This window comes from Dendrobium catenatum, unplaced genomic scaffold, assembly GCF_001605985.2.
Source record: "Dendrobium catenatum unplaced genomic scaffold, ASM160598v2 original_scaffold_126610, whole genome shotgun sequence".
Lineage (NCBI taxonomy): Eukaryota > Viridiplantae > Streptophyta > Magnoliopsida > Asparagales > Orchidaceae > Dendrobium > Dendrobium catenatum.
The window spans coordinates 35,257-60,342 of NW_021445045.1; the positions used below are offsets into that span (position 1 = coordinate 35,257).

The 25,086-nt window shown below is 34.0% G+C and overlaps 1 protein-coding gene across 3 annotated transcripts in view; it reads right to left on the reverse strand.

Moving 5' to 3' along the window:
- The window catches only part of LOC110097041 (probable protein phosphatase 2C 5), a 66,910-nt gene that overhangs the window by 12,327 nt on the left and 29,497 nt on the right, over window positions 1-25,086 (reverse strand). For all 3 annotated transcript variants that reach the window (XR_002303158.2, XM_020823261.2, XM_020823256.2), the window contains exons 5-6: window positions 17,145-17,224; window positions 16,984-17,037 (exon numbers count right to left, since the gene is read on the reverse strand). Coding sequence is in view for 2 of the 3 variants with exons in the window: in XM_020823261.2 (XP_020678920.1) it covers window positions 16,984-17,037; window positions 17,145-17,224 (134 nt within the window). In the remaining variant the exon portion in view is untranslated. The remainder of the gene's footprint in view (window positions 1-16,983; window positions 17,038-17,144; window positions 17,225-25,086) is intronic.

Below are 25,086 nucleotides of genomic sequence, written 5' to 3' on the forward strand. Positions count from 1 at the left end.
TATATCATCATGTCCAATAGCTTTTCCACACTTCATTTTATTTAAAGCCTCATTAACTTCAGTTTTACTAATATGTCGACAAAAACAAATATCTTTATTTTCATTTAGGGTGTTAAGGTCACTAAAGTCAATCGCATTCTCATAACTTTCATTGAAAAGTTTAGCAAAATATCACATTCACCTTTGTTGAATATCCTCTTTTAATAAAAACACTTTTTGATTTTCATCCTTAATACATTTCACTTGAACTAAATCCTTACTACTCATATCTCTTTATTTAGCTAACTTATGCATATATCTTTCGCCCTCCTTAGCATCTAATTTATTATATAACTCATTAAAAGCTAAAATCTTTGCATTGCAAACTGCTTTCTTAGACTACTTACGGGCCTCTTTATATCTTCTCTAATTATCAGAATTTTTACTACAAAATTAATTTTTATAACAAATATGCTTATTTTTTATCTTTTCTTGCATATTTTGAATCCACCACCAACTATATTTTACTATTAGTAGAGTTTCCCTTTGATATTCCAAACACATCTTTTGCAATATTCTTAATATCAATAGCTACTTTTTCCCACATAATATTAGCTTCCTCATACACAAGATAAAATCTTAAGATCTAAAATGTTACTCTCAAATATATTTTTGTAAAATATTTTTTAAATTTCTCATCAAATCCTAGAACAATGATTTACTTTATTTGTAATTTTTTACCCCTTCATCTTAAAGAATATAAAAAAAAATTAAAAAAAACAACTCTAAATTATTAATTATAAGATAATACCCCTGTAGAATATAAAAATATAATTTTGAACCAGATAATAATTATAATATTTTTGGCAAAAACCATTACTTACTCAACCATGAATGAATTGCAACATCATTTAGTTTTTTATTGATCTAATTAATATGTCTAACATTTTATCATTAAAATTACGCAATCATTAGATCTAAAAGCCAATTTAATGCACCATGACTCATAATTAGAGTTTTTAATGCAACTAATAGGGGAAAAACGATAAAATGGACTCTTAACTATTTATGAAGGATAAAAATAACCTCCACTATATTAAAGGACAATTTTGATCTCACAAATCTTTAAAAAAGATCAAAATAGTCACATGGTGGGACTATTTCAATTCCTCTTTTGGGAGTTGAGGGATCAAAATGGTCATTTAATATAATTGAGAATTATTTTGATCTTTCATAATGAGTCAAGCAACCATTTTGGTCCTTTTCTCGCAACTAATATGATGTGTATTATGCTTTCATACAAAAGAAAATTGAATAATCACATATTAAAAGTTACCAAATAATCCAAAATCTCTTTTTAGATGAAAATACAATGATATTAGAGTTCAAGTCCAACTAATAGTAAAATGGACATAAATATCTAAAAATTTCAACAAGAATTTATAAAAAAAAAATCCAAAAAAAAGGAAATATTTTTTTCAAATCGGGTCTACAATTATCACTTTTTGAGTCAAATCAAGAAAATTAAAAAACCAATAAAAAATTTAGGAAAACTAGACAAGAAATATAATTACCAATAACAACAACATAAAAGCCTTTATCCTACTACATCGGATTGGCTACATGAATTCTTTTTCTCCATTGTGTCCTATTAAGGGCCAAATTCTCATTTAAATATTAAAAATAAAATAAATTTCAAATACTTTCAAACCAAAGCTTTTAGGTCTATCTCTACCTTTCTTAACATAGGTATAATCTAATACATCTACTCTCCTAACCAGGTCATCGAAAGGACAACATTTTATGTGACCAAACCATCTGAGGAGACTCTCTCTAATGTTGTCTTCCACTGAAGCTTCTAAATTGTTCACATATATACTTATTTTGTATTCTGTCTCTAAGTGTAAAGCCACTCATCCACCAAAGATTCTTCTATCTATGTAACACTTAATTTTATATTTCTCTTATAATGGCTAATATTCTACGCCGTAAAGCATTGCAAGTCTCACCACCATCTTATAAAATTTTCCCTTAAGTTTGAGTTGTACAATGCATTCCTCCACTACAAACATCCAACTTGAGTTATATTAATAATATCCCTATATATTTCACAATCAATTTGAACAATAAACCCGAGATATCTAAAATGAGTGCTCTTTTTAATGACTTGATCATCCAAAGTCGTATTCCACCACTGGATCCAATACTACTAAAATTATACTCCATGTATTCAGTTTTAGACTACTCAAACAAAAACATTTACACTCGAAGGTTGACATCCATAATTCAAGTTTTCCTTCTCCTTATCTAAAATCTTATCAACAAAAAGAATATCATCACTCATCAGCAAAAAGCATACACCATGGTACATCCTCTTGCAAATGTATTGTAAAAACAACAATGACTAAAGCAATAAGATATGGGCTTAGAGCTAATCCTTGATGTAATCTAACTAAAACAGGAAAATATTTTGGGAAACTACCAAGTGTTTGAATACAAGTAACAGCTCCTGCAAACAGATCATTAATGTCTTGAATATAGCATTAGTAACTGCATTCCTTTTTAGAACTCTCCAAAGCTCTTATGTTGGAATTTTATCATATGCTTTCTCTAAATCAATAAATATCATATGCAAAGCCTCTCTCTCTATACTTCTCCATCAAACCTCTCAACAAATGTATATCTTCCATAATAGACCTACACGGCATGAATCAAAAATTGATTTTAAGAAACATTAGTATAACAACATAACATATGTTGAATTACACTCTCCCAAAATTTTAATGTATGACATATTAACTTAATTCCTCTACAAGAGTGTGCGAATTACCAAATTAAGGAAAAATAAAGCTTCATGTTCGTACAATGAATTACTTCCCTCAAAATTAGATAATCACAATTGTACTACAATTGAAACCTGAAACTAGCACACATATGATTGAATTAGAAAATAAACATTTTATTCAATTAAAAAATTATTAATTAAATATCGCACATCACTATTTACAAGCAGCTCACAGCCTAGTTTAGTAAACAATGTTAGCACATGATTAGTCTCAATTTTGATTTAAATTAATCCCAATTTTAACAAATTCCCCAAAAATATTATACCATAGCCTAGTTTAGCACAGCCTGCCAGATTCACTCAGAAACCATGGAAGCCCATAGAAATCACATGCTAAAACCTCAAATCATCCCAATGCAGGACCCGCCAATCATCAAGAATTCCATATATAGTACTAGTAAGGATATTCCAATGCACAATCAACACAAATCTAGCAAAAATCAATCCAAGGAACCAGCGGTCCAACCACCACAATATATGGCAACACCCATTTTTCATTTTATATTTTTATTTTATCAATAACATCAATTTAACACTATCATTGTCAGGTCTCAATCCCAAGATGAGAAAAACATAGGATTGTATAGGTACTCAATAGCCAGCATAAAACTTGTGGAATAATAATGAAATGAATCCTTTGATACACAAAGGCTTGATGTTATTTTTGTTGTTGTAATCAATAATACAAAAGTCCACCTGAAAATACTAACAAAAAACAACATATGATGAGTCAATTGACCAAAAAACATATGATGAGTCAATTTACTGCTTATCCAAGTATCGCGTCTCTTTGAAAATACAAATCATTGAAGTAGAATTGCTTCAAAAAATTTCAAATTTAGAGTCAATTTACCAAACCTTTAAACAAATATAAGACAGATTTTCTTGTGCCGAGACTATAAAATTTATGACAGCAATCAAATGTTCTAAATACACAATATAGGGACGCATTATGAAATATAACTTATCAAGTATGATATTTATGAATTAATTCTTAACCAAGTGCCACGAAGATTGGTGATCATATATATTAACAAAAAAGGAATTTTATATTCTTGACTTAAAAGAATGTAGATATAGGCACAAGAGAAGAAGTAATATGACTATAAATAATTGGAAAGAATAGGATATGTTTCCAATATACTCCCCTAAAATTAGAAAGGCTGCCTAATAAATTAATACTACAAAATATGCAAACCTATGTTGCACCGATACACCTATGTATGAAGGCGTGTTGTATCCGATACATTGATACACGGATACGCCTCCGATATGCCACCGAAACATGTCGGATACGCCAAAGCCGTATCCAATTAAAATAGTATTTAATTTCAAAAGGACACGCGTATCTAATACGCGTGTTCGTTGAAAAACAAAAAGAAATCAGAAAAAAGTTTTTACTTCCACGGCTACGGCAAGTTTCTCTCATTTTTTAGATGGATTTGAGTCTCTTGATGATATAGGAATATTAGAAATTACTAATATTTCGCTTGATGAGCCTAAATTAGAAGTTATGACATTTATTAAAGATGATATAGAAGTTCAAAAACAAACCACATAAGAAGCTAATCATATCATTCCTTCGATTGAATAATTAAAACTTCATGTGCTAGATAAGTTATGTTTATGCTCTTATTGTTGTACTAGACATTTAATGCTTACTTATATTTTGATATTATAAGCTACAAGGTTACAAATGATGTTTTTGTCTTTTTTTTTTTTGTAATTTCAAATATTATGCTTTGATTGCTTTCTTAATTTTTATGTATGATTTATAACTTATAATGACAATGTGCGCGCCGAAACCGTAATTATATTTTTTAGAGAATTGGCAATGTCGTATCTGTACCTAGTGTCGTAATCCCGTTGCGGTTCGTATCGGGTGGCAACATAGAATGCAAACAATCTCACTCATGAATATATATATAATATATATTGAATATTATATTATATTTATTATTCTATATATAGACATGAGAAACAATCTTTAGAAGAAGTGCAATCTCATAAAAATAGAAATCAACTTAAAATATGTTTATTTCAACATGCAGAAATAGGATTGTTTGTTTGCAATTAATAATGACAATTTTCGAATAGTTTCATGGGTAGAATTAACAAAATAAGGTACAAACCTCTATATGATTTTGCTAAAATTTTTTTCACACATGTTGAAATGATTGTATTCTACATTTATAATGCTTATTGGATCTGATAAGAAATATTTTCTTTCTTTACTTTGTTGAAGGCAGAATCAAAATTACTCCCACAAAAATATAATATATTGATAATAGATTTCTATCATCAACGGAACGCACAGCACATAATCAGCACAGACAGCATGCTTAATATTCAGAACTTCAATCAAATATTATATAATAGCCAATAGGAAATACTTGAGTTCAAAGTAATCTATAGGGTGTACTTTGAGATTCGCAGTAACCCTAATAAAGAATTGTTAAAACAGTGAGAGAAATAAGAACGATATGAAACATCCCAAAATAAGGCGTAGATTTTTATTAATACTAAAAAGCAAAGCAAACAAAAGAAAAGATACAATTTTTGAACCTTATCGAGAGAATGAATCGTTTCTCTCACAAATCTCTAGACAAGTCTAGAGCAAAGGCACCCGAGATACTCGCAAGAGAAAATAATATTTCAGCATGCTCTATCCTCCTCCTCAATGCCTATTTGTAGCCTAGCCGCCCACGCCCCCGCCCTTTGCCAAAAATAGATTAAATCAAATAGATTAATCCCCTTACCAAAAATAGAATAAATCAAATAGAATATTCCCCTTACCAAAAATAGATTGATCTAGACAAAGGAGGGGTCAAATCAAACCCAAAAAAATTTGGTTTTGACTTCCTTTAAGCTTGCTAGCTCATTAATTTTTGAGCTAAGATTTAGCTCATTATGAGCTGGTTTTTAGTTCATTTATTGAACTAAGAGTTAGCTCATTATGAGCTATGTTTTAGTTCACTTATTAATTTATTAGTAGCTCATTAATTCTCTTCTTCTTCCCCTTGTCTATTCGTTTCTCGTGGATGGCTCTTGGGTTCCCGTGCTTTGGCTTCTTGGTTCCCATGGCTGCCTCCTTGGTTCCCACGGTTGCCTCTTCGGATTCCGCCTGGGCTGCTTTTCCGTGACTTTTGGGGGGCTTTTCCCGTGGCTTATGGTGCTTTGTTTACTGGAGTTGACTGTTGGCTTTTCATATTCCCTATTTAAATAAGTTTAAATAAATGTTGTGGGGCTGTTTGCATTCCCCTCTCATGTCTATATATAGAGTTGTTTTGGGATGTTTTAGAATATGATTTATGACGTGATTTTTTGAAATAAAACCTGGGGGTTTGTTGTTTGGAAAAGTTTGCGAGCTTTGTCCAACTTCCCTCTTTCCTTCCCTCTTTGAGAAAGCTTGCGAGCTTGTCTCCACTTCGTCTTGGCTTCTAACATTTTTCTTCTCGTCACAAATATCCACCCCACCTGTATCCTTCTTCTCAAGAAAAGCAACTTTAGGAGTTTATGTCTTTAATTTGTGTTTGTGTCGTTTGTAAGAGTCAAAGTTTGTAAGTCTTTTAATTTATATAAGTAAAGTTTGTTTTTTTGTTTAATTTGTCTTATTTTTATGCTTTTTATATTTTCTAGAAAGGTTAGTATTTTTCTAGCAAAAATTTGGGGCCCTCTCCCAAATTTTTGCTTACATCATTTGGTATCAGAGCAAGTTAGGAAATCCTAGGTTTATGAGTCAGGTTGTCGTGTGTGTGTCATGATGTCATGTTAGTTATCATGTAAGTTTTGTTTTGAGTCATGTTGTCATTTGAGTCTTGGTGTCAAGTGAGCAATCTCAAGCCTTGGTGTCTTCTGATGCAACGCCTTCAGAACAAAGCTAACTTATCGGGAGATGAGTTCTCAAGTAGGGGAGTCTGATGTAGACAAGGGGGGGGGGGTGGTGTGGGGGGGGGGTGTGGGGGGGTGGGGGTGTCAAATCAAACCCAAAGAAATTTGGTTTTAACTTCCCTTGAGCTTGCTAGCTCATTAATTTTTTAGCTAAGATTTAGCTCATTATGAGCTGGTTTTTAGTTCATTTATTGAACTAAGAGTTAGCTCATTATGAGCTATATTTTATTTTACTTATTAATTTATTAGTAGCTCATTAATTTTGTCACTTCTCCTTCCCCTTTGTCTATTCGTTTCCCGTGGATGGCTCTTAGGTTCCCATGCCTTAGCTCCTTCGTTCCCACGGCTGCCTCTTCGGATTCCGCCTAGGTTGCTTTTCAGTGACTTTTGGGGGGCTTTTCCCGTGGCTTATGGTGTTTTGTTTCCTGGAGTTGACTGTTGGCTTTTCATATTCCCTATTTAAATAAGTTTAAATTAATGTTGTGGGGCTGTTTGTTTTCCCCTCTCATGTCTATATATAGAGTTGTTTTGGGATGTTTTAGAATATGATATATAATGTGATTTTTGGAAATAAAACCTGCGGGTTTGTTGTTTGGAAAAGTTTGCGAGCTTTGTCCAACTTCCCTCTTTCCTTCCCTCTTTGAGAAAGCTTGCAAGCTTGTCTCCACTTCGTCTTGGTTTCTAACCTCTTTATTCTCGTCGCAAGTATCCACCCCACTTGTATCCTTCTTCTCAAGGAAAGCAACTTTAGGAGTTTATGTCTTTAATTTGTGTTTGTGTCGTTTGTAAGAGTCAAAGTTTGTAAGTCTTTATTTATATAAGTAAAGTCTGTTTTTTGTTTAATTTGTCTTCTTTTTATGCTTTTTATATTTTCTAGAAAGGTTAGTATTTTTCTAGCAAAAATTTGGGGCCCTCTCCCAAATTTTTGCTTACATCATAGATTAAATCAAATAGATTAATCCTCTAGCAAAAAATAGATTAAATCAAATCGTGGACCCCACTATTAATGGGTGGCAATCAAATAGGGCATGGTCCCCTATTGCTTGGGTGGCAACATGGGAGACTTGCCTCCTGTAGACTAAGGCCAGCCCATGTTGGGCCGGCTGGGTCGGTTCAGGAACTGACCTAACAATACCGTTTTTCCAAAGAACCATCTTGTCCTCAAGGTGGAAAGAGGGAAACTGATGTGTTAACCTCTCATAAAGCTCCCAGGTTGCCTCATACTCTGGAAGATCCTTCCATTTGATTAATAGCTCTTTTACTCCTCCCTGGTATACTCTTTGTAACTCAAAGAGTTCTAATATCACCTCCAAGTCCTCTGTTATAGTTACTAGTATCTCAAAACTAGTGGCTTGCTCCCCAATTACCCTTCTAAGTTATGAATCATGAAAGATAGGATGTATGTTTGTTGTGGCTAGCAATTTTAGTTTATATGCTACCTTTCCAATCTTTTCCAAAACTTCAAAAATACCTTGGAGCAAGCTTCTCATTCCTCCTGCTGGCGACAGTCTTCTGCCGGTGTGGGCTCTGAAAATTCGGCCCCGGCCTCCCCGCCGCGCTGATTTGTGTTGCTTTTCGACGAGGGAGTTTTAACGGAATTAAGTTCTGGGGTAAATTTTGGGAAGGCAGATGAGTTTGTAGATAAGACACTACCAGAGATTTCGCCCTCATTTTGTGAGGACTTAATGATCTGAGTTCTGGTTTCCTATAGGCGTAAGCCCCTATAGTTAACTACCCCTCCCGATCACAAGAGAGAACTTTCGATTAAGGCTAGTCGTCAATCAGATGCGTAGAGATACGTGTTATCTGGCATATAGTAGCAACAATGGAATTAGGATTTGAAAATGGTTGAGAATTTGAAAAGTTTGATATTTAAAAGTAGAAATTTTCAAATGTCGGCAGCCATGGGTTGCTTCGTCCAAGAGGACCTTATAGATCTACGGTGAATGTTTACATAAGGAGACAAATTTAAATTCACCTTAGCTAACAGAGGGCTTTATGCTCTATCGATCATATCCTATTGATTCATATCTCAAGGACTTGATACCAATAAGGAGCGTATCGACGCTGTCCATAACCAATATTTCGTGGTGCCATTTAGCGGTAAAACCACCCGGTTCAGAGGGCCCCGGGTCGTCATAACCGTTTATTCTGCGGTGCCACATTTGACGGCAAAATCGCCGGTTAGAGGACACGTACCACGTCCTTGTTGGCAGGAGATTGTTTGAGAATGGATCCTAGAGATATTTTCGACTAGACATTTGGCTCATTATGAGCTAAAGTAATTTTTAGATTTGTCCACCTCGGCAAACTGTTGCGGATGTTGGATGGATTTTGCTTTGAGTGATTGATGGTTTGATTTCAATTTTAAATATCTTAGAATTTTGGGATTTTGAGTGGCATTTTTGGAGTTTTAGAATTTGAATGGGCCCCTCCGGTTGAGATAAACATTCAACACGGCCATCATCGGGGTGTTTGGGGTCATTTCCTTTTATTGATTGAACCATGTCAACTCGACCAAGATGTTGCTCGAGGATCGGGTTTCTCGTAGGCTTTATGCCTTTGTTTATGACTTTTTTTATTATAGGCCTTGAAGGCCTAATATGAATGTATTTAAACAAACACAACGGTCGCCACAACCGTATATTTTGTATGAAGGTTCGAACCCTGTCGATTCCTATTGATTCAAATAGAATGATCGGGTTTCGTAGGCTTCATGTCTTTATTAGTGAATTCTTTTGATTATAGGCCTTGAAGGCCTAATATGAATGTATTTAAACAAATACACCGGTCACTTCAACTGTGTATTTTGTTTGAAGATTCGATCCCTGTCAACTCCTATTGATCCGTATAGAAGGATCAGGTTCGAACCTGAATTCACTTATCGACCCTGTAGCATCCCTAGACGTCACATGTGTACCAATAACACGCTTGTCGGGGCCCATGCGGGGCGAGATTGTATTTTCCCCTTTAGTGTACCTATGTGTATACAATTTATAGTGCACGTGCAGGGGTACTTCGAAATAATTGTAGTTGTGCAAGTAACTACCATTTGGATGCACACAACCTTTCATTTGAGAGCTTATACACGCCTTCTGTCCGCTAGTACGAATGTTGCGAATCCGGTGGCGTTATGGTCTTAATGTTATGAGGCATCTCCTTATCTTGATGTTGACTCCCCTCTTTCTCATTCACCGGGGTGGTCTTTTTAGGCTTTGGAATTAATGATCATTGCTTTGAAGAGAACTTTTTTCAAGCTCTTTAATGTCGTAGGCTTATTACTTCCGATGTTTGTGGACATCAAAACGATTTTCTTCTTAAGTATAAGACTAAGAAGAAACTTTGGAAAACCAGGAAATTTAGTTCTAATTTGTTCAAACTTCCCTTCCATTCTGCCAGGGGTGTCCTTCTCCATACATCGAGTTGCCCTCGTACTCGGCGTACTTGAAGATCTTGATCACCATTGTCGTAGGAGATATTCGTACTTGTGTCCACAGTGGTTTGATGTACTTACGATACACCCACTGTTGTTACCCAAAAGTATTCATTTGCAGAGAATTGTTGAATACACTACGACCTCCTGGAAGTGTTTGTAAAAGACTCATTGTTCTTGCATCTTATCCACCTTTTACCAATTTCAGGTGGTTTTGCTTATTGTACTTGTTTACAGGGGACGGGTCTTCTATTATCATTTGCAGTGTTACCTTCTCAATCTACAGGCACTTGTAGGGATTGTTGTAGGAATCCATGCATTGAGGCCTTGTAACGTAGTTTGAGTCACTTCTGACCGTACGAATGCTCTTGTAATTTGAGCTCCCTTGCACATGATTCAAGCTTTGTCCCTTGTATATGTTTGAGTCTGAGTTAAGTTTCACTTAGACTCGGGTTCATCGAGTCTGCAACTCCCATTTAATGTTGTATAGCATGAGTTCAAGTGCGAATTGAAATTCTTGTTCGAGTCCAACCCACGCTTGGATTCCTTGTGGCCTTCTTGAGTTCATACTCCATTCAAGTTCAAGTCTTGGTTCAATTCAAGAACTCGCTCAAGTTCAAATTGTCTAGACCATTAGTGTTCAATTTGAGTCCAGAATGCAAGTTCAAGTAGTCTGATTTAATTCATTTCATTTTCAAATTGAGTTTGAGTTCACTTGAGTTTGAGTCAAGTCCTTGTATTATGTTGAATTCCAAATTGTATTTTGTTCAAGTTTGAATTGAATTCATTTTGATTTGTGTTCTAGTACAAGTCCTCAAGTCCACTGTTCGTTTGAGTCCAAGTTCTATGCTTTCAGTTCAAGTACGGATCCTCTGTTGTCCTTCGTATTGCTGCTCAAATGATATCTTCAAATTGTTCAAGTCTTGTGCATTTCAATGAAAATTTCGGCAGTACCTCAGCATATCCCTTGTTTGGGGGAAATGTATGGGAGCTGAGCCTTCCCACCATGCTACTCGAGCGTGTATGGTAGGTGTCCTTAGACACCACGGCCGTACAAATTTTCATCCCACCACGCTACTCGAGCGTGTATGGGGCCTTCAACAGTACCCGTACGAGAACACCAGTAGCCCTCCCCACCACGCTACAAGAGCGTGTATAGAGCTTACCCACCTAGTCGTATGCGTCACACCGGGCTCCCTCCTACCGTGCTACAAGAGCACGTATAGGTGGTTCCTCGATCCGCTACAAACAACGAGAGTGGGATTTGGAACATCATACCTTTGCGTAACAGTCGTTAGAGATGATGTCGAGGTCGAGGACCGTGCCCACCACGCTACAAGAGCGTGTATAGGGCTTACCCGCCTCGTCACGCCTATCGCATCGGACTCTCCCCCACCGTGCTACAAGAGTCGTATATGGTATCCACCGGCGCGTCAAGCACGTCGAGGGCGGGATTTAACTTAGAAATTTATACCTTGGGGCTCTGTGAGGTGGACCGATGGTGGAGGCTCGTGAATCGAGGCGGGAGAAGGCATGTATTTTTTTACTTTATATGCTATTTAGACATTAATTAATTATAATTAATTATAATTAAATTATAATTAATTCATATTAATTAATTTTACTAAATGATAATTAATTAAAATAATTAAAAATTATTAAAAATTATTAATTAAAATTAATTTTAATTAAAATTAATTATAATTATTTAATTAAAATCAAATATAATTAATAATAATAAATATAATTAATTAAAAATATTTATAATTAAAGAAAATTAATTAACACTAATTACATCTCTCCCTCCCCTCTCTCTGTAATTCGGCAGACCTACAGGATTTGGCCGAAAAGCATGTGCAAGGAGAAAGTCACCTGCACAGCCGGCGAGCTCCCCCTATTCTGATCAAATAGGAAGGGAAAGTGGACGAACACATGCGGACGGCAACTAGGGGGCCAAAGAAGCGCACGATCGGGAGAAAGTGACCTTCACGGCCAACAAGCACCTGTTCTTCTGTCCGATCAAAATGTTGTAGCTTCCGCTCCAGCAGGCAGGGAACGTCGTCAAAGGGTTCGGTCGAACTGCAATGGAGCCGGAGAGGGATTCAAGAGGGAGAAAGTTCACGTCAGAGCAAGCGAGCTCCCGTTTTGGCTTCCGATCGCAATGTCGTGACTTTCGGTTCGGCAGGAGAAAGTCGTCGAGGGAGCGGGATCGAACAAACCACTGCCGGCGAGCCCCAGTTCTTGCTTCCGATCGAAATGGCGTAACTTCCTATCTGCCAGGAATTGGAAGTCGTCGAAGGTGCTGAGTTGAGCGGCCACACAGGAGTAGGAGAGGGGACCGAATGGAAGAGCTCTACCCAACGGCCGTCACCTCTTCGGCATTTAACCACGAGCGAAAACGTGCGAAGAAGAGACCAGACGCGACGTCAAACGTGCGCGAGATGGCGACGACGTGCGATTCGGACATGTACGGGATTTTGGCATTTTTTTTATATCACATTACAGGTCAACAGCTGGTATGGTTCTGAACAGGACAGATCATCTATGAAATCCATAGATACTTCCTCTCATACTCTATTTGGAAGTTCTATGGGCTGCTTTTTGAAAGACGGTATTTTGAATAGCTAGAACAATGATCATCAGCTCTTCGAACAATGAAATACCTCCCCAAAAGGTACGGGCGCCATTTTTGAATAGCCAGAACAATGGTCATCAGCTCCCTTTCATACACTGACTTCAATCTAGCCCTAGTTAATAGTACTTGACTGAAGTATGCTATAGGTCTGTGGTTTTGCGTCAGCACTGCCCCCAAACCACATCCTAACGCATCAGTCTCCACTACAAAAATTGGGTTGAAGTCCGAAAGAGCTAAAAATGGACCGGTTTAACACAAGACCATACTAACAGCTAAATGATATGGATTAATAGTAAATAGAGAGCCAAAAAAGTATTAGTAGCTATGTAATAAATGTCCCTAGCATCAATACCCCCACCAAGAATTTTTCTCAAGCTATGATCCTGAAAGACAAAATAAGAGGAATGAAAATGTTATGAAATAGTTAATGAATTTCGATGTTATAGTCATTAGATCATTCAGTGATGAGAAATTAAGAAGCATATAGAACCTCTAAAATAAAGAGATTTAGAGGTATAGATAATGCCCTATAACAAATGAGAGAAAGGGAACCATTAAAAGTAATGACAGAAGGTCTAGAGGATAGTAAAGAGATGAAAATAAGTGAAGATCAACTGTCATATGAAAAAAGGGACTTGAATAAAATATCCATGATCTATTAATAAAGACACCTATGATGGATCAAAAGAAGAGACAACGAGAGAGGCAAAGATTGATGTCTCTGATTATTAAGTAGTCAATCATAGTCTTACTGAGAGATTGTAACCAATTCAGAAGAGGAGGCACTAGGAGTGGTAGATAGAGTAGGATTAGATAGGATACATATTGAGTAGTGGAGAGGTAACAAAATTTCTCTTAATGACATTCAATATGATAAATGGTATGGTTGTAATAGGGGCAACAGGAATAGGTATTATGACTACCACCATGGCCACCATTACTCTTTAAACCATGCCCACGACTACCCTTGCCACCTCTGCAGATAACCATCAAAATTTATTGATCGAAAACCAAAGATTGAGAGGTGAAGAGCTAAGTGATGCGAAGAAACCAAGGGAGAACGGTCACAATATTAAGGACTATGGACTCTCTTATTAATGAAGATTTTAAAGCTTGAAGGAAAAGGTGCAAACCAAAGATAATTTAGGAAGAATGAATATTTTTGTTTTGCCTCCATGAAAGGATAGTATTGATGTAACTCATCCAATTTTTTTTATATAATGCCAAAATATTCATGGATCTACATATCATTTTGCTACAGAGAGAATATATCATAGTAAAAAATACAATCAAAAGAAATATTATTCTCTTGAAAAAATGCGAAATAAAGAAAATATCACATCTTAGCTTAATTAGAAAGCTTGACATTTGAGAAAAATGAAGGTTCAAGACTACTGATTACCAATAAGGATAAAATAAACAGAAGTTTGTCTTCTAGAAAATTTGTTGGTATCATTGTTTTTCAGATGAGACGTGTTATGATAAAGAAGTTTATTGTTAGAATCAACATGAAAATAAAAGGCTCTCAACCATAGAAGATAGTACCACTAAATCTGATGGTAGTATTAATTGTGGATGAAAGTTTTATCTTAATATAAAAGTGATAAAAGCCATGACACTTTGGAGAAAGGTATCGAGAATCTAAGAATCATGGTTTTGACAATCGGATTGGACCGGCCAGCTCAATCGTGAACCAGTCATATAGCCGGTTCGGTCCATAAGAAAAATAGGCTCAGCATGGAACTAGTGTGAACTCGCCCAAACAGGCAGTTCAACTGGCAAACTGTTAAACCGGTTCAGGTTTTTTAAGAACCGATCAGTTCAATTGATTTTCTATTTAAAAAATTAAATTAATTTAAATATTAAATGAAACATTAAATTCCATAAATTAATTTAAATATATTATATTTAAAATTATAATAATCTATAATGATCATTTATCAACCAAACAATAACAAAACATACTCACATGGTTCCACCACCCCATACAAGTTACTAATGCAAGCAAAAAAAAGTTATATAAACAAAACAAAACAAACCATTTAAAAGATATAGAATTAAATACTCAATTAAAATGATATACTTCAAAACAAATAAATTATATATTTTTAAAAAATCATTAAATTATTTTTTTATAATGGGAACAATATTACAATGATATAAATTATTGCTAATCTATTTATATATTTAGATAAAAGTTATGACTATAAATTATATTCTAAATTCACAATATAAACTTGCATTTATAAATTATTTATGCTAGATTATTTATAATTAATAAATAGATAAAAATTAATATTTATTAATATATATTCAAACAAAATTAAAAAAAAAAATAAAAAGTAAATTACATGAAAAGGTTATAGTAGCTCCAATTGTTGATAAGATTAGAGAGTTATCTTAGATTGTTTGGACACAAAATGTCGGCCATCCAATGACCCGGTTAGAAGTGTAGATGTATTAGATTTGGCTTATGTTAGAAAGGTAGAGGTATACCTAAAAAACATGGAAAGAAAATTTTAGAAATAACCTTTTTTATTAAAATTAAATGAGAATTAGACTCTTAGCATGACCCAATGGAAAAAAAGTATTCATATAGCTACCCCACGTAAGTGGGATAAAGGCTTAATATTGTTGTTGTTGTATTTTCTTATTTAAGTAATTTTAATATTTATTATGTAATCCGGTTTAATCCTAGTTGAACTTGTGAACCTTGAACCTCACCTTTTTTTTTTATTCGATGTTCCGTCCGATTTTCACATCCTTGCTAAGAATTGTATTCAAAGTCGTGACCAACGGAAGTGCATTCAAATTGGTTCATTGGATTTGAAGTGAGATCATGTGCATGGCGAGCAGCAAGCAACACCATTCATGGGCTCGAGACTAAACATGCACAAGAAGGAGCATCTAGGGTAGCAAGACCATGGACAAATCAATTAGGTAAGCAGTTACAGTTTTCTATGTTGAATAGAAATAAATTTTCAGCAATAGAATTGACTTGAAGGACTTATGAATGCACACAAGAGGATACAAAATGGAAACAAATAATTTGGAATAATACCCACAATTATAACAATATGAATATCTTTCCAATATACTCACCTTTTAATATTAAAGTCATACATAATAAATCAAAACTACTAAATGCACCAACATATGCCAAAAACATGCACAGAAACCATATTTTAATTTTATGGAAATCCACTGTTTGACATGTGCCTTGTCACTTCATATTGCCAAAATCCTATGATGCACTAATGCTTCTCAAAGAGGCATGCAGTGTCCGTCGCATATCCGACACAGATACGCATCTGGCACACCTTCACATGACGCTGAAAACGTGTCTAATTAAAAAAATATTAAATACAAATTCGACACGCGTGTGTCTTAAATATTTTATGAATTTTTTTTATATAATTTCTTATATTTAAATTTTTTGTTTATTTAAAATATAAAAACTAAATTTTTTATTTCCTATCCACAACACCAAATCAATCATCCATACTCAATTCCCCTTTCATTGAATATTTTCATTTTCATTTCTCTTTGGCAGGTTGCGACTTTGATTTCAGAACCATGTCTGATGTCATCTCAACATCGACGTCTAATGTTGTTATAGCATCAACATTTCAAAATCATCTCAACATCAAAGTCTAACATTTTCTTGACATTGATATTCGACGCTAGTAATATTGACACCCACAACTTGAAAGCTCATATTTGACCAACGTCGTCTTAACATTGACGACCAACACCCTCTTGACATCGACGTCCGATACTACATAACATTGATGTCCGACTCTCGACAACATTGTCGTCTCCTCTTTCGATGCTTAATACACAGCATCGACTGATAACTCTCAACATCATAATATTAATCATTTTAAGCACAAATTCTAATTAAATAATTTATTATTTCTAAATTATATTTAATAGTATACTTATTCAAATTTTATACATTTTTTAAGATATAAAAATTAATACCATATCCGTCCTATATTTTAAATAATTGACATGCCCCATGTCTGTTTCATGTCATATATGTATCGCGGTGTCCGTATTTGTGCATCATAGCCAAAATCTGTAACTTAATATAGCATGTCTAAACAGTTTACTTAGCATGTTATCAACTCATATGATTTTCGTGTAATGGTATAATCATCATCACGAAAGCCGGTAAAGTCAGATTAACAGATATACCTTGATATGAACTTTTCTGTCCATTTGCCCTCCTCGACTCCTTTTAGCAGCATTCTGTAAAGTTCGGTAACATAAAGAAGAAGATTTCAAATATTGCTATAAAATTATACAGCAGTACATAGTAACCAAGGAACTGCCAAAGTCAAAAAAAAAAAACTAACTCGTTCTTCTTTGTCTTGAACCGTAGGTCTCCAAAAGCACGGGATACAGATAAGTCACCACAAATTCTGCCATCAACAATCTACAGAAAAAAAAGATGCAACCATAGATCTGTAACTTACACAGTGCAGGAATGAGAATACTCAAAAGAATTTCCAGCGGTCAACCATTTTTTTCTCTTTTTTTGAAATGAACAGATATTAATTTTTTTCATGGCAGGGGAAAAACCATATTATCTCTTCCAAGAGAACATCAAACCTTGAAACAAAGTTAGAAAGTTAAATAAATATTGACGAATACCAAAAAGGTTTAAAGTTCAATCACATTTTAAAGTAGTGCAAGCACGAAGATTTTACAAAAAATTAAATAACACGTGTCAAGGAAATTTTCCATGGCCTGAAGTTGAAAGATGAACCATAATGTTTATTTCAAACAACAAGCAACCAATTAATGGCAAATAACAGATGATGTAATCTTTCCTATTTTTCAAAATATACTTACTAATTTAAGTAACCAAATGAACCACAAGAAGATTGAATTCACTTCTCTGAATTTTCAAATTCTTCTCTCATTTTCAAAGCCCCCATTAATATTCCTCATTTCCTTCTTTAAAACAGTGTGCTAATGCTAGGGCATTCCTTAGAAGTAATTGTTAGAACTTGAACACCAAAATCAGTGAACAAATAGTAAATTTCAGCAAACTAAATAGATTTTATTGATAAGAAAGCAAACACGATCAAACAAGATAAAATGATCCTTTTTTTGAGAGGAGGACCTTCTCTCCCAAACTTTAGAAATCGCTAGAATCCCTCACAAAAACAGTGGACAACAAGAACATACACAAAATCTGCATGAAGAAAAAAATAATACAACAAAAAGGCCTAATATAACTCTCTATTTTTGCCCAGAAACCTAAATTTACTCCAAGTTTTTCCCCCACATTCTCATTTAATAAGTGATCCACCCCTTAAATTCTCCTATGTTTCCAGCCCCCTCCTTTAATTCTCCTCCCTTTCCAACGTCCTCTTTTAATTCCCCTCCATTTCCAACAAGGCAGCCGCCCCCATACCTGGGCCCACATCCTTGACCGCCTAGCCTTCCCGCCCCTGTTCTGAGCCACCCGCCTACTGGGTTGAGCCGGCTAAGTTTTGGGTCGGTTTTAGTGAATGGACCAGGTCAACCAGTCCACAAACGATGCAGTGCATGGCCGAAATATAGTGAGAAGTTTGCAAAAGATGTTACACCAACGTGAGGGTATAATGTTAAATAAGCAAGGGTTCCCACATCATGGATGGATGTGGGCAAAAAAGCTAGTATATTAAAGGAAAATTAGGATAGGAATTTAGAATATAGGTTCTCTTACAAACAAATTAATGGAATTAATAGATATTATGATCATAGGAAGATAAATATTCTATGCATTTAGAAAACTAAATGGGTTGGAGAGAAGGCTAAAGATATTGACAGTTTAGAATTTAAAATATTGTATTAAAGTAGAAGTCATAGTAGAAATGGTGTAAATGTGATTATTGATAAGCGCTTGAAGGATAATGTTATAGAAATTAGTAAAATTTGAGATGAAATTATAGCCTTAAAGATTGTTGTTGATGTTAAAATTACTAAAATTATAAGTACTTATGCTCCACAAGTAGGTTTGGATATATGTTCAAAATTAAAATTTTAAAATGATTTAGAAAAATTAATACAAAAGATACATCTTGAAGAAAAATTTTTATTGAAGGAGATTTAAATAGACATGTTCGGTAGAGAGGTATAAGATTTTAAAAACATTCATAATGTCTATGGGTTTGGAGCGACTAATGAAGGTGGTAGGACCATATTAAATTTTTCTCTAGCTTATAATTTTATAATTGTTAAAACTTTATTTAAGAAATGAGAAGAGCATCTCATCACTAATAAGAATTGATATAGTATAACTCAAATTAAAAATTTTCTTATAAGAAAAATAGATAGTTTGGATTGCAAAGAACGAAAAAATTATTCGGAGTAAAAGTTTATATACTCAACATCACTTATTAGTTTTGGACTTTAAGAAAAAATGAAACAACAACAACAACAACAACATCAAGCCTTTATCCCACTACGTGGGGTCGGCTACCTGAATCCTTTTTCTCCATTGTGTCCTAATAAAAGTCAAATTCTCGTTTAAATCTAATAAAGAAATGTCATTCCTAATATTTTCTAACCAAGTCTATTTAGGTCTATCCCTACCTTTCTTAACATAAGTCAAATCCAATACCTCTACTCTCCTAACCGAATCATCGGAAGGCCGCCGTTTTATGTGACCAAACCATCTGAGGCGACTCTCTCTAATCTTATCTTCTACTGGAGCTACTCCAACCTTTTCACGTATATGCTAATTTCGTATCCTATCTCTAAGGGTAAAGCCACTCATCCACTTGAGCATCCTCATCTCTGCCACACTTAACTTAGTATTATGCTTCTCTTTAACGGCCAACATTCGGCACCATAAAGCATTGCAGGCCTCACTACCATCTTATAGAATTTTCCCTTAAGTTTGAGGAGTACATTTCTATCACATAACAAGCCCGATGCATTCCTCCACTTCAACCATCCAACTTGAATTCTGCTGATAATATCTCCATCTATTTCACCATCACTCTGAACAATAGATCCAAGATATCTAAAACGTGTACTCTTATTAATGACTTAATCGCCCAAAGTCACAATCCCCTCACTATGTATATTACTGCTAAAATTACACTCAATATATTCCATTTTAGATCTACTTAAGTGAAAACCTTTAGACTCTAAGGTTGACCACCATAATTCAGGTTTACCTTCAACTCCCTCTCTAGTCTTATCAACAAGAAAAATATCATCAGCAAAAAGCATACACCAAGGTACATCCTCTTGCAAATGTCTAGTGAGAACATCCATGATTAAAGCAAAAAGATATGGGCTTAATGCTAATCTTTGATGTAACCTAACCAAAATAGGGAAATACTTGGTCAATCAACCTTGTGTTTGAACACAAGTAATAGCTCCTGCATACATATCATTAATGATTTGAATATAAGCATTATTAACTCATTTCTTTTCAAGAACTCTCCATAGCACTTCTCTTGAAACTTTATCATATGCTTTTTCTAAATCAATAAATATCATATGTAGATCCTCCTTATTTTCTCTATATTTCTCCATCAAACCTCTTAATAAATATATGGCTTCCATAGTCAACCTACCCGGCAAGAATCCAAATTGATTTTGAGAAACTTTAGTATCACGCCGCAACCTATTCTCCATAACTCGCTCCCATAGTTTTAAAGTATGACACATTAACTTAACACTGTTGTTGCCAGGTCCCAAGTCCTGGATGAGAAAAGTTGAGGGTTGCGTTAGGTAGTCGACAGCCAGAGTAAAATTTGTCGAACAATAATGACATGAATCCTTTAAGAAGAAATGAAAGAATATAAAAAATAAAGATGCCCTACGATTAGATGGATGCATTTAAAGAACACTAACAAAAAAATTTTAAGAGAAATTCAAAATCTTAATATTTTTAGTGTACATAAGAAAGCTAATATTATATGAAAAAAAAAAAGTAGCAAGTAATATTACCAATGTTGTAAAGGATATGCTTGAAATATCAAAATGAAAATATCCTAATAGTAAAAATAGTTTATAAAATCAAAATGTACAAAAAAAGATCAAAAATAAAAAGCTTTATTATAAAGATTTGCTTAGATGTGAAAACTCAAAAAATTGGGAAAGATATAAAAAACACGCAAGGAGTCTAAGAAAGCAATCGGCGATGCAAAAAATTTGTTTTTATTGATTTATATAATAAATTAGATACTTAGGGGGCGAAAGATATATTTACAAATTAGACAAGCAAAAAGATAGAGTAAGTAAGAATTTAGTTCAAGTGAACTGCATTAAGGGAAGAGATAAAAAAAAATATTATAAGAGAATATTTAACAAAGGTGGATATATTTTGATAAATTTTTCAATAAAATTTATGATAATACGATTGGTTTTAATGACCTTAGCACCGTAAATGAAAGTATAGAGATTTTTATTTTATCGGCATATTAATAAAATCTAAGTTAGGAATATTTTAAAGAAAATGAAGTTGGAAAAGTTGTGGACTTGATGATATTCCAATAGAAGTGTGAAAATGCTTAGAAGGAAGGAATTTCTTGGCTTATAAAATTTTTTAATATTATTTTGAAGAAAAAAAAGATGCTAGATGAGTAGAGGAGTGTATTAATTCCTATTTTTAAAAATAAAGGTGATGCACAGGAGGTGTGAATTATAGAGGAATTAAGTTAATGTGTCATACTTAAAAACTATAAGAGAGTTACTGAGCATAGGTTACGATATGATACTAATGTTTCTTAAAATCAATTTAGATTCATGTTAGATAGGTCTACAAAGGAAGTTATAAATTTATTGAGACGTTTGATGGAGAAGTATAGAGAGAATAAGGATAGCATAGAAAGCTTATGTGATATTTATTGATTTAGAGAAAGCTTATGATAAAGTTCCAAGAAAGGAGCTATGGAGAGTTCTAAAAAAGAAAGTGGTTAATAATACTTATATTCAAGTCATTAAAGAAATATATGTAGAAGCTGTTTCTTGTGTTCAAACACAAGATGGTTTGACCAAGTACTTTCCTATTTCAATTGGATTATGTTAAGGATATGCTTTTAGCCCATATCTTTTTACTTTAGTCATGGATTTCCATACTAGATATTTGAAAGAGAATGTAACCTTGTGTATGTTTTTTTTTTATGATATTTTTCTTGTTGATAAGACTAGAGAGGGAATTAAAGTTGAATTTGAATTATGGAGGTCAACCTTGAGGTTTTCATTTGAGTAGATCTAAAATAAGAATTAATGGAGTATAATTTTAGTCGTAATAGATCTAGTGAGAGCAATGTGATTTTGGGTCATCAAGTCATTAATAAGACTATAAGAGTACACATTTTAGATATCTCAGATCTATTGTCCAAAATGATGGTGAAATAGATAAGGATATTATTAGTAGAATTCAAGTTGTATGGTTGAAGTGGAAGAAATGCATCGAGTCTGTTATGTTATAGAAAAATATACTCAAACTTAAGGGAGAATTCAATAAGATGATGGTGAGACCTGCAATGCTTTATGGAAAAGAATTTTGGTGATTAAAAGAGAAGCATAAAATTAAATCAAGTGTTTCAAAGACGAGGATGCTCGGGTGGACGAGCAACTTTACTCTTAGAAACATAATGCGAAACAAGCATATCCAGTGACATATAAGATTAGAGATTCTCCAAAGATGGTTTGGGCACATAAAGCGCTAGCCTTCCAATGACCCGATTAGGAAAGTAGATGTATTAGATTCGACCTATGTTAAGAAAGGTAGAAGTAGACTTAAAAAGACTTGAAAAATATTAGAAATGAACTTTTTTTTATTAGACTTAAATGAGAATTTGATTCTTAATAAGACACAATAAAGGAAAAAAAATTCATGCAACCGGCCGCATAGTGGGATAAAGGCTTGATGTTATTATTGTTGTAGTGTACCCTTAATTAATATGACAATTTCAAGTATTAATAGTGCAAACTTAAATTCAATTTGGTAATATACTCGTTCACATTTCTTTTCAAAATGTTTTAAATGCAATTTTAACCACGAATTATCAAGCATTAAAAAAATCTGCTAAAAGAAAATATACAATTAATCAAACTATATTAGAAATATGTAGACACCGAGAGATCTTTATCCTTAGTTCCAATTAAAAATATAGTAAATCATGAGTTTCACATATCACAAAAATGATATAATTCTGAAAAATTGATCCATTTGAGCCCTAGAAAATATTTCAGCAGCTGACTTAAGTAAAATATGTATGTACCATAAAGTGGCAAGAATAGTTACGTGAGGAAAATTAAATTCTGCAAAAAGAGAGAGGCTTATGAGATTATTGTTGAAGATGGTAGAAAAATATACAAGAAGAGTATGAAGTGGTTGGTATATATATGTATATGTATGTACATGTATATGTATATGTATGTACATGTATATGTATATATATAATATGGAGTGAACATAAGACATTTGTAAATTGTAATATATGAACTAATCAACAAAAAACAAAACAACATAGTAGTAGAGAAGGAACACATAAGATGAAATATAAGCTCATTTCTAATAGAAGTCTTGAACTTCCTAAGAAGATTTCTGTCTAAGAAAGCATTCATATTCTTCAATAAACCTATACAGTATTACAACAACAACAACAACATCAAGCCTTTGTCCCACTACGTGGGGTCGGCTACATGAATCCTTTTTCGAAACCTATACAGCATTACATGGAAAAAAATAGATAGTTTCCTAATATCATACTCATCCATGATTGAGGCTTAACAACTCACCAAACCAACAATTATAGACATTATATTTAAATGCCTAAATGTATGAATATAGAACGTGAAAAATATAAAATGGAGAGAACATAAAAAAGCATCTGTCAAATTGTAATTTATGTACATGGAGAGAACATAACTTATTTTCTTAACAATTTATGGAATGATCTCCACCATAACATTGTACTATCTATTTTGTTGATTTTACCATTTTAAAAGCCATTTCCTTTCTTGAAATTCGTTCAAAAATAACCCAACCTATGAAACTTAAATATTTCGACTAACCTTTACTCATACTATGAATTTGAATGATAGAATGATTTGAAAACCCATAACTATTCTATCATTAAAGCCACCTAATTTGTTAAAGCCAAATCAATAAAAAATCGACAAAATAATCTCAAAAAAGATTTTAAACATATCATATTAAATTATTTTATTCTCTCATCCTTTAATATAAATCATACAAGGAATTGAAGGCATAAATTTTCTCTGGGAAATTCCTACACTTCTTCATCCATTACAAACACATTAGAAAATGTGAAAAATAGTTACCAATAATAGATTCCATCATTTCATTTTGACACAAAATGAGTTTAGGAATCATGAATTTTTAAAGCACGTTTCTATCTGCAAGCAACCAATTGAATCCTAATGGAGTTTCTATCTGCAAGCAACCAATTGAATCCTAACGGAGTTTCTATCTGCAAGCAACCAATTGAATCCCAATGGAGATCGGAAAAAACTGATGTGAAATTGTTGCTGGAATTGTTAACTGCCAAGATGATGTTGAGGTTATCAGCATTCAGTTTTAATTTAATGATTTTTCTTTTGATGATAATTTTTAGTGGTTAGGATTTTTCGGTGGAAGTATTTATTTAACTACAAATTTATTGTCTTAATGTCATTGAAGTGCCTACTAATATCTCCAACTTTAAAGGTTTAATTATCTGTTTTATTACTACTACAAGTATTATCGCAACATCACCGAAAATACACTGATCTTGCTTGAAGCTATGGCAGCACATGAAGCCAAAACACTGATATTTTCTAGCATATATGCAACTTATGGACAGCCTGAGAAGATGCCTATCAGAGAAGAAACTCCACAGGTTAGTTTGTGATGCTATATGATTGTTGAAAACAACCATTAAAAAGGCGGACGAGGCGTCCGCATTGAGTCGTTCCTCAAGTCGAGGCGGAAGTCATGCGTATCGGGGCTTACGCCTCGAACCATTCAGCAAAGCCTACGATTTTTTCGCACGAGGCGTACGCATTAGAGCGTAACGCCTCGAGGCAATATGAGGCACCGCCTCGAAATTTTTTCTTCGGTATATATGTAAATACGACGCAGCCGATTCGTGTTCGTGTATTCGCGTATAGGATTAGGGCTTCCTGTGAGAATTGAAAGGAGAACTAGAGGCGAAGCCGTGAGGGAAAGAGACGAAGCCGTGAAGGAAGGAGACGAAGCCGTGAGTGTAGGAGACGAAGTCGGAAGGAGACGACGCAGGGAAAGAAATGAAGCCGAAGTTGTGAGTGCAGGAAATG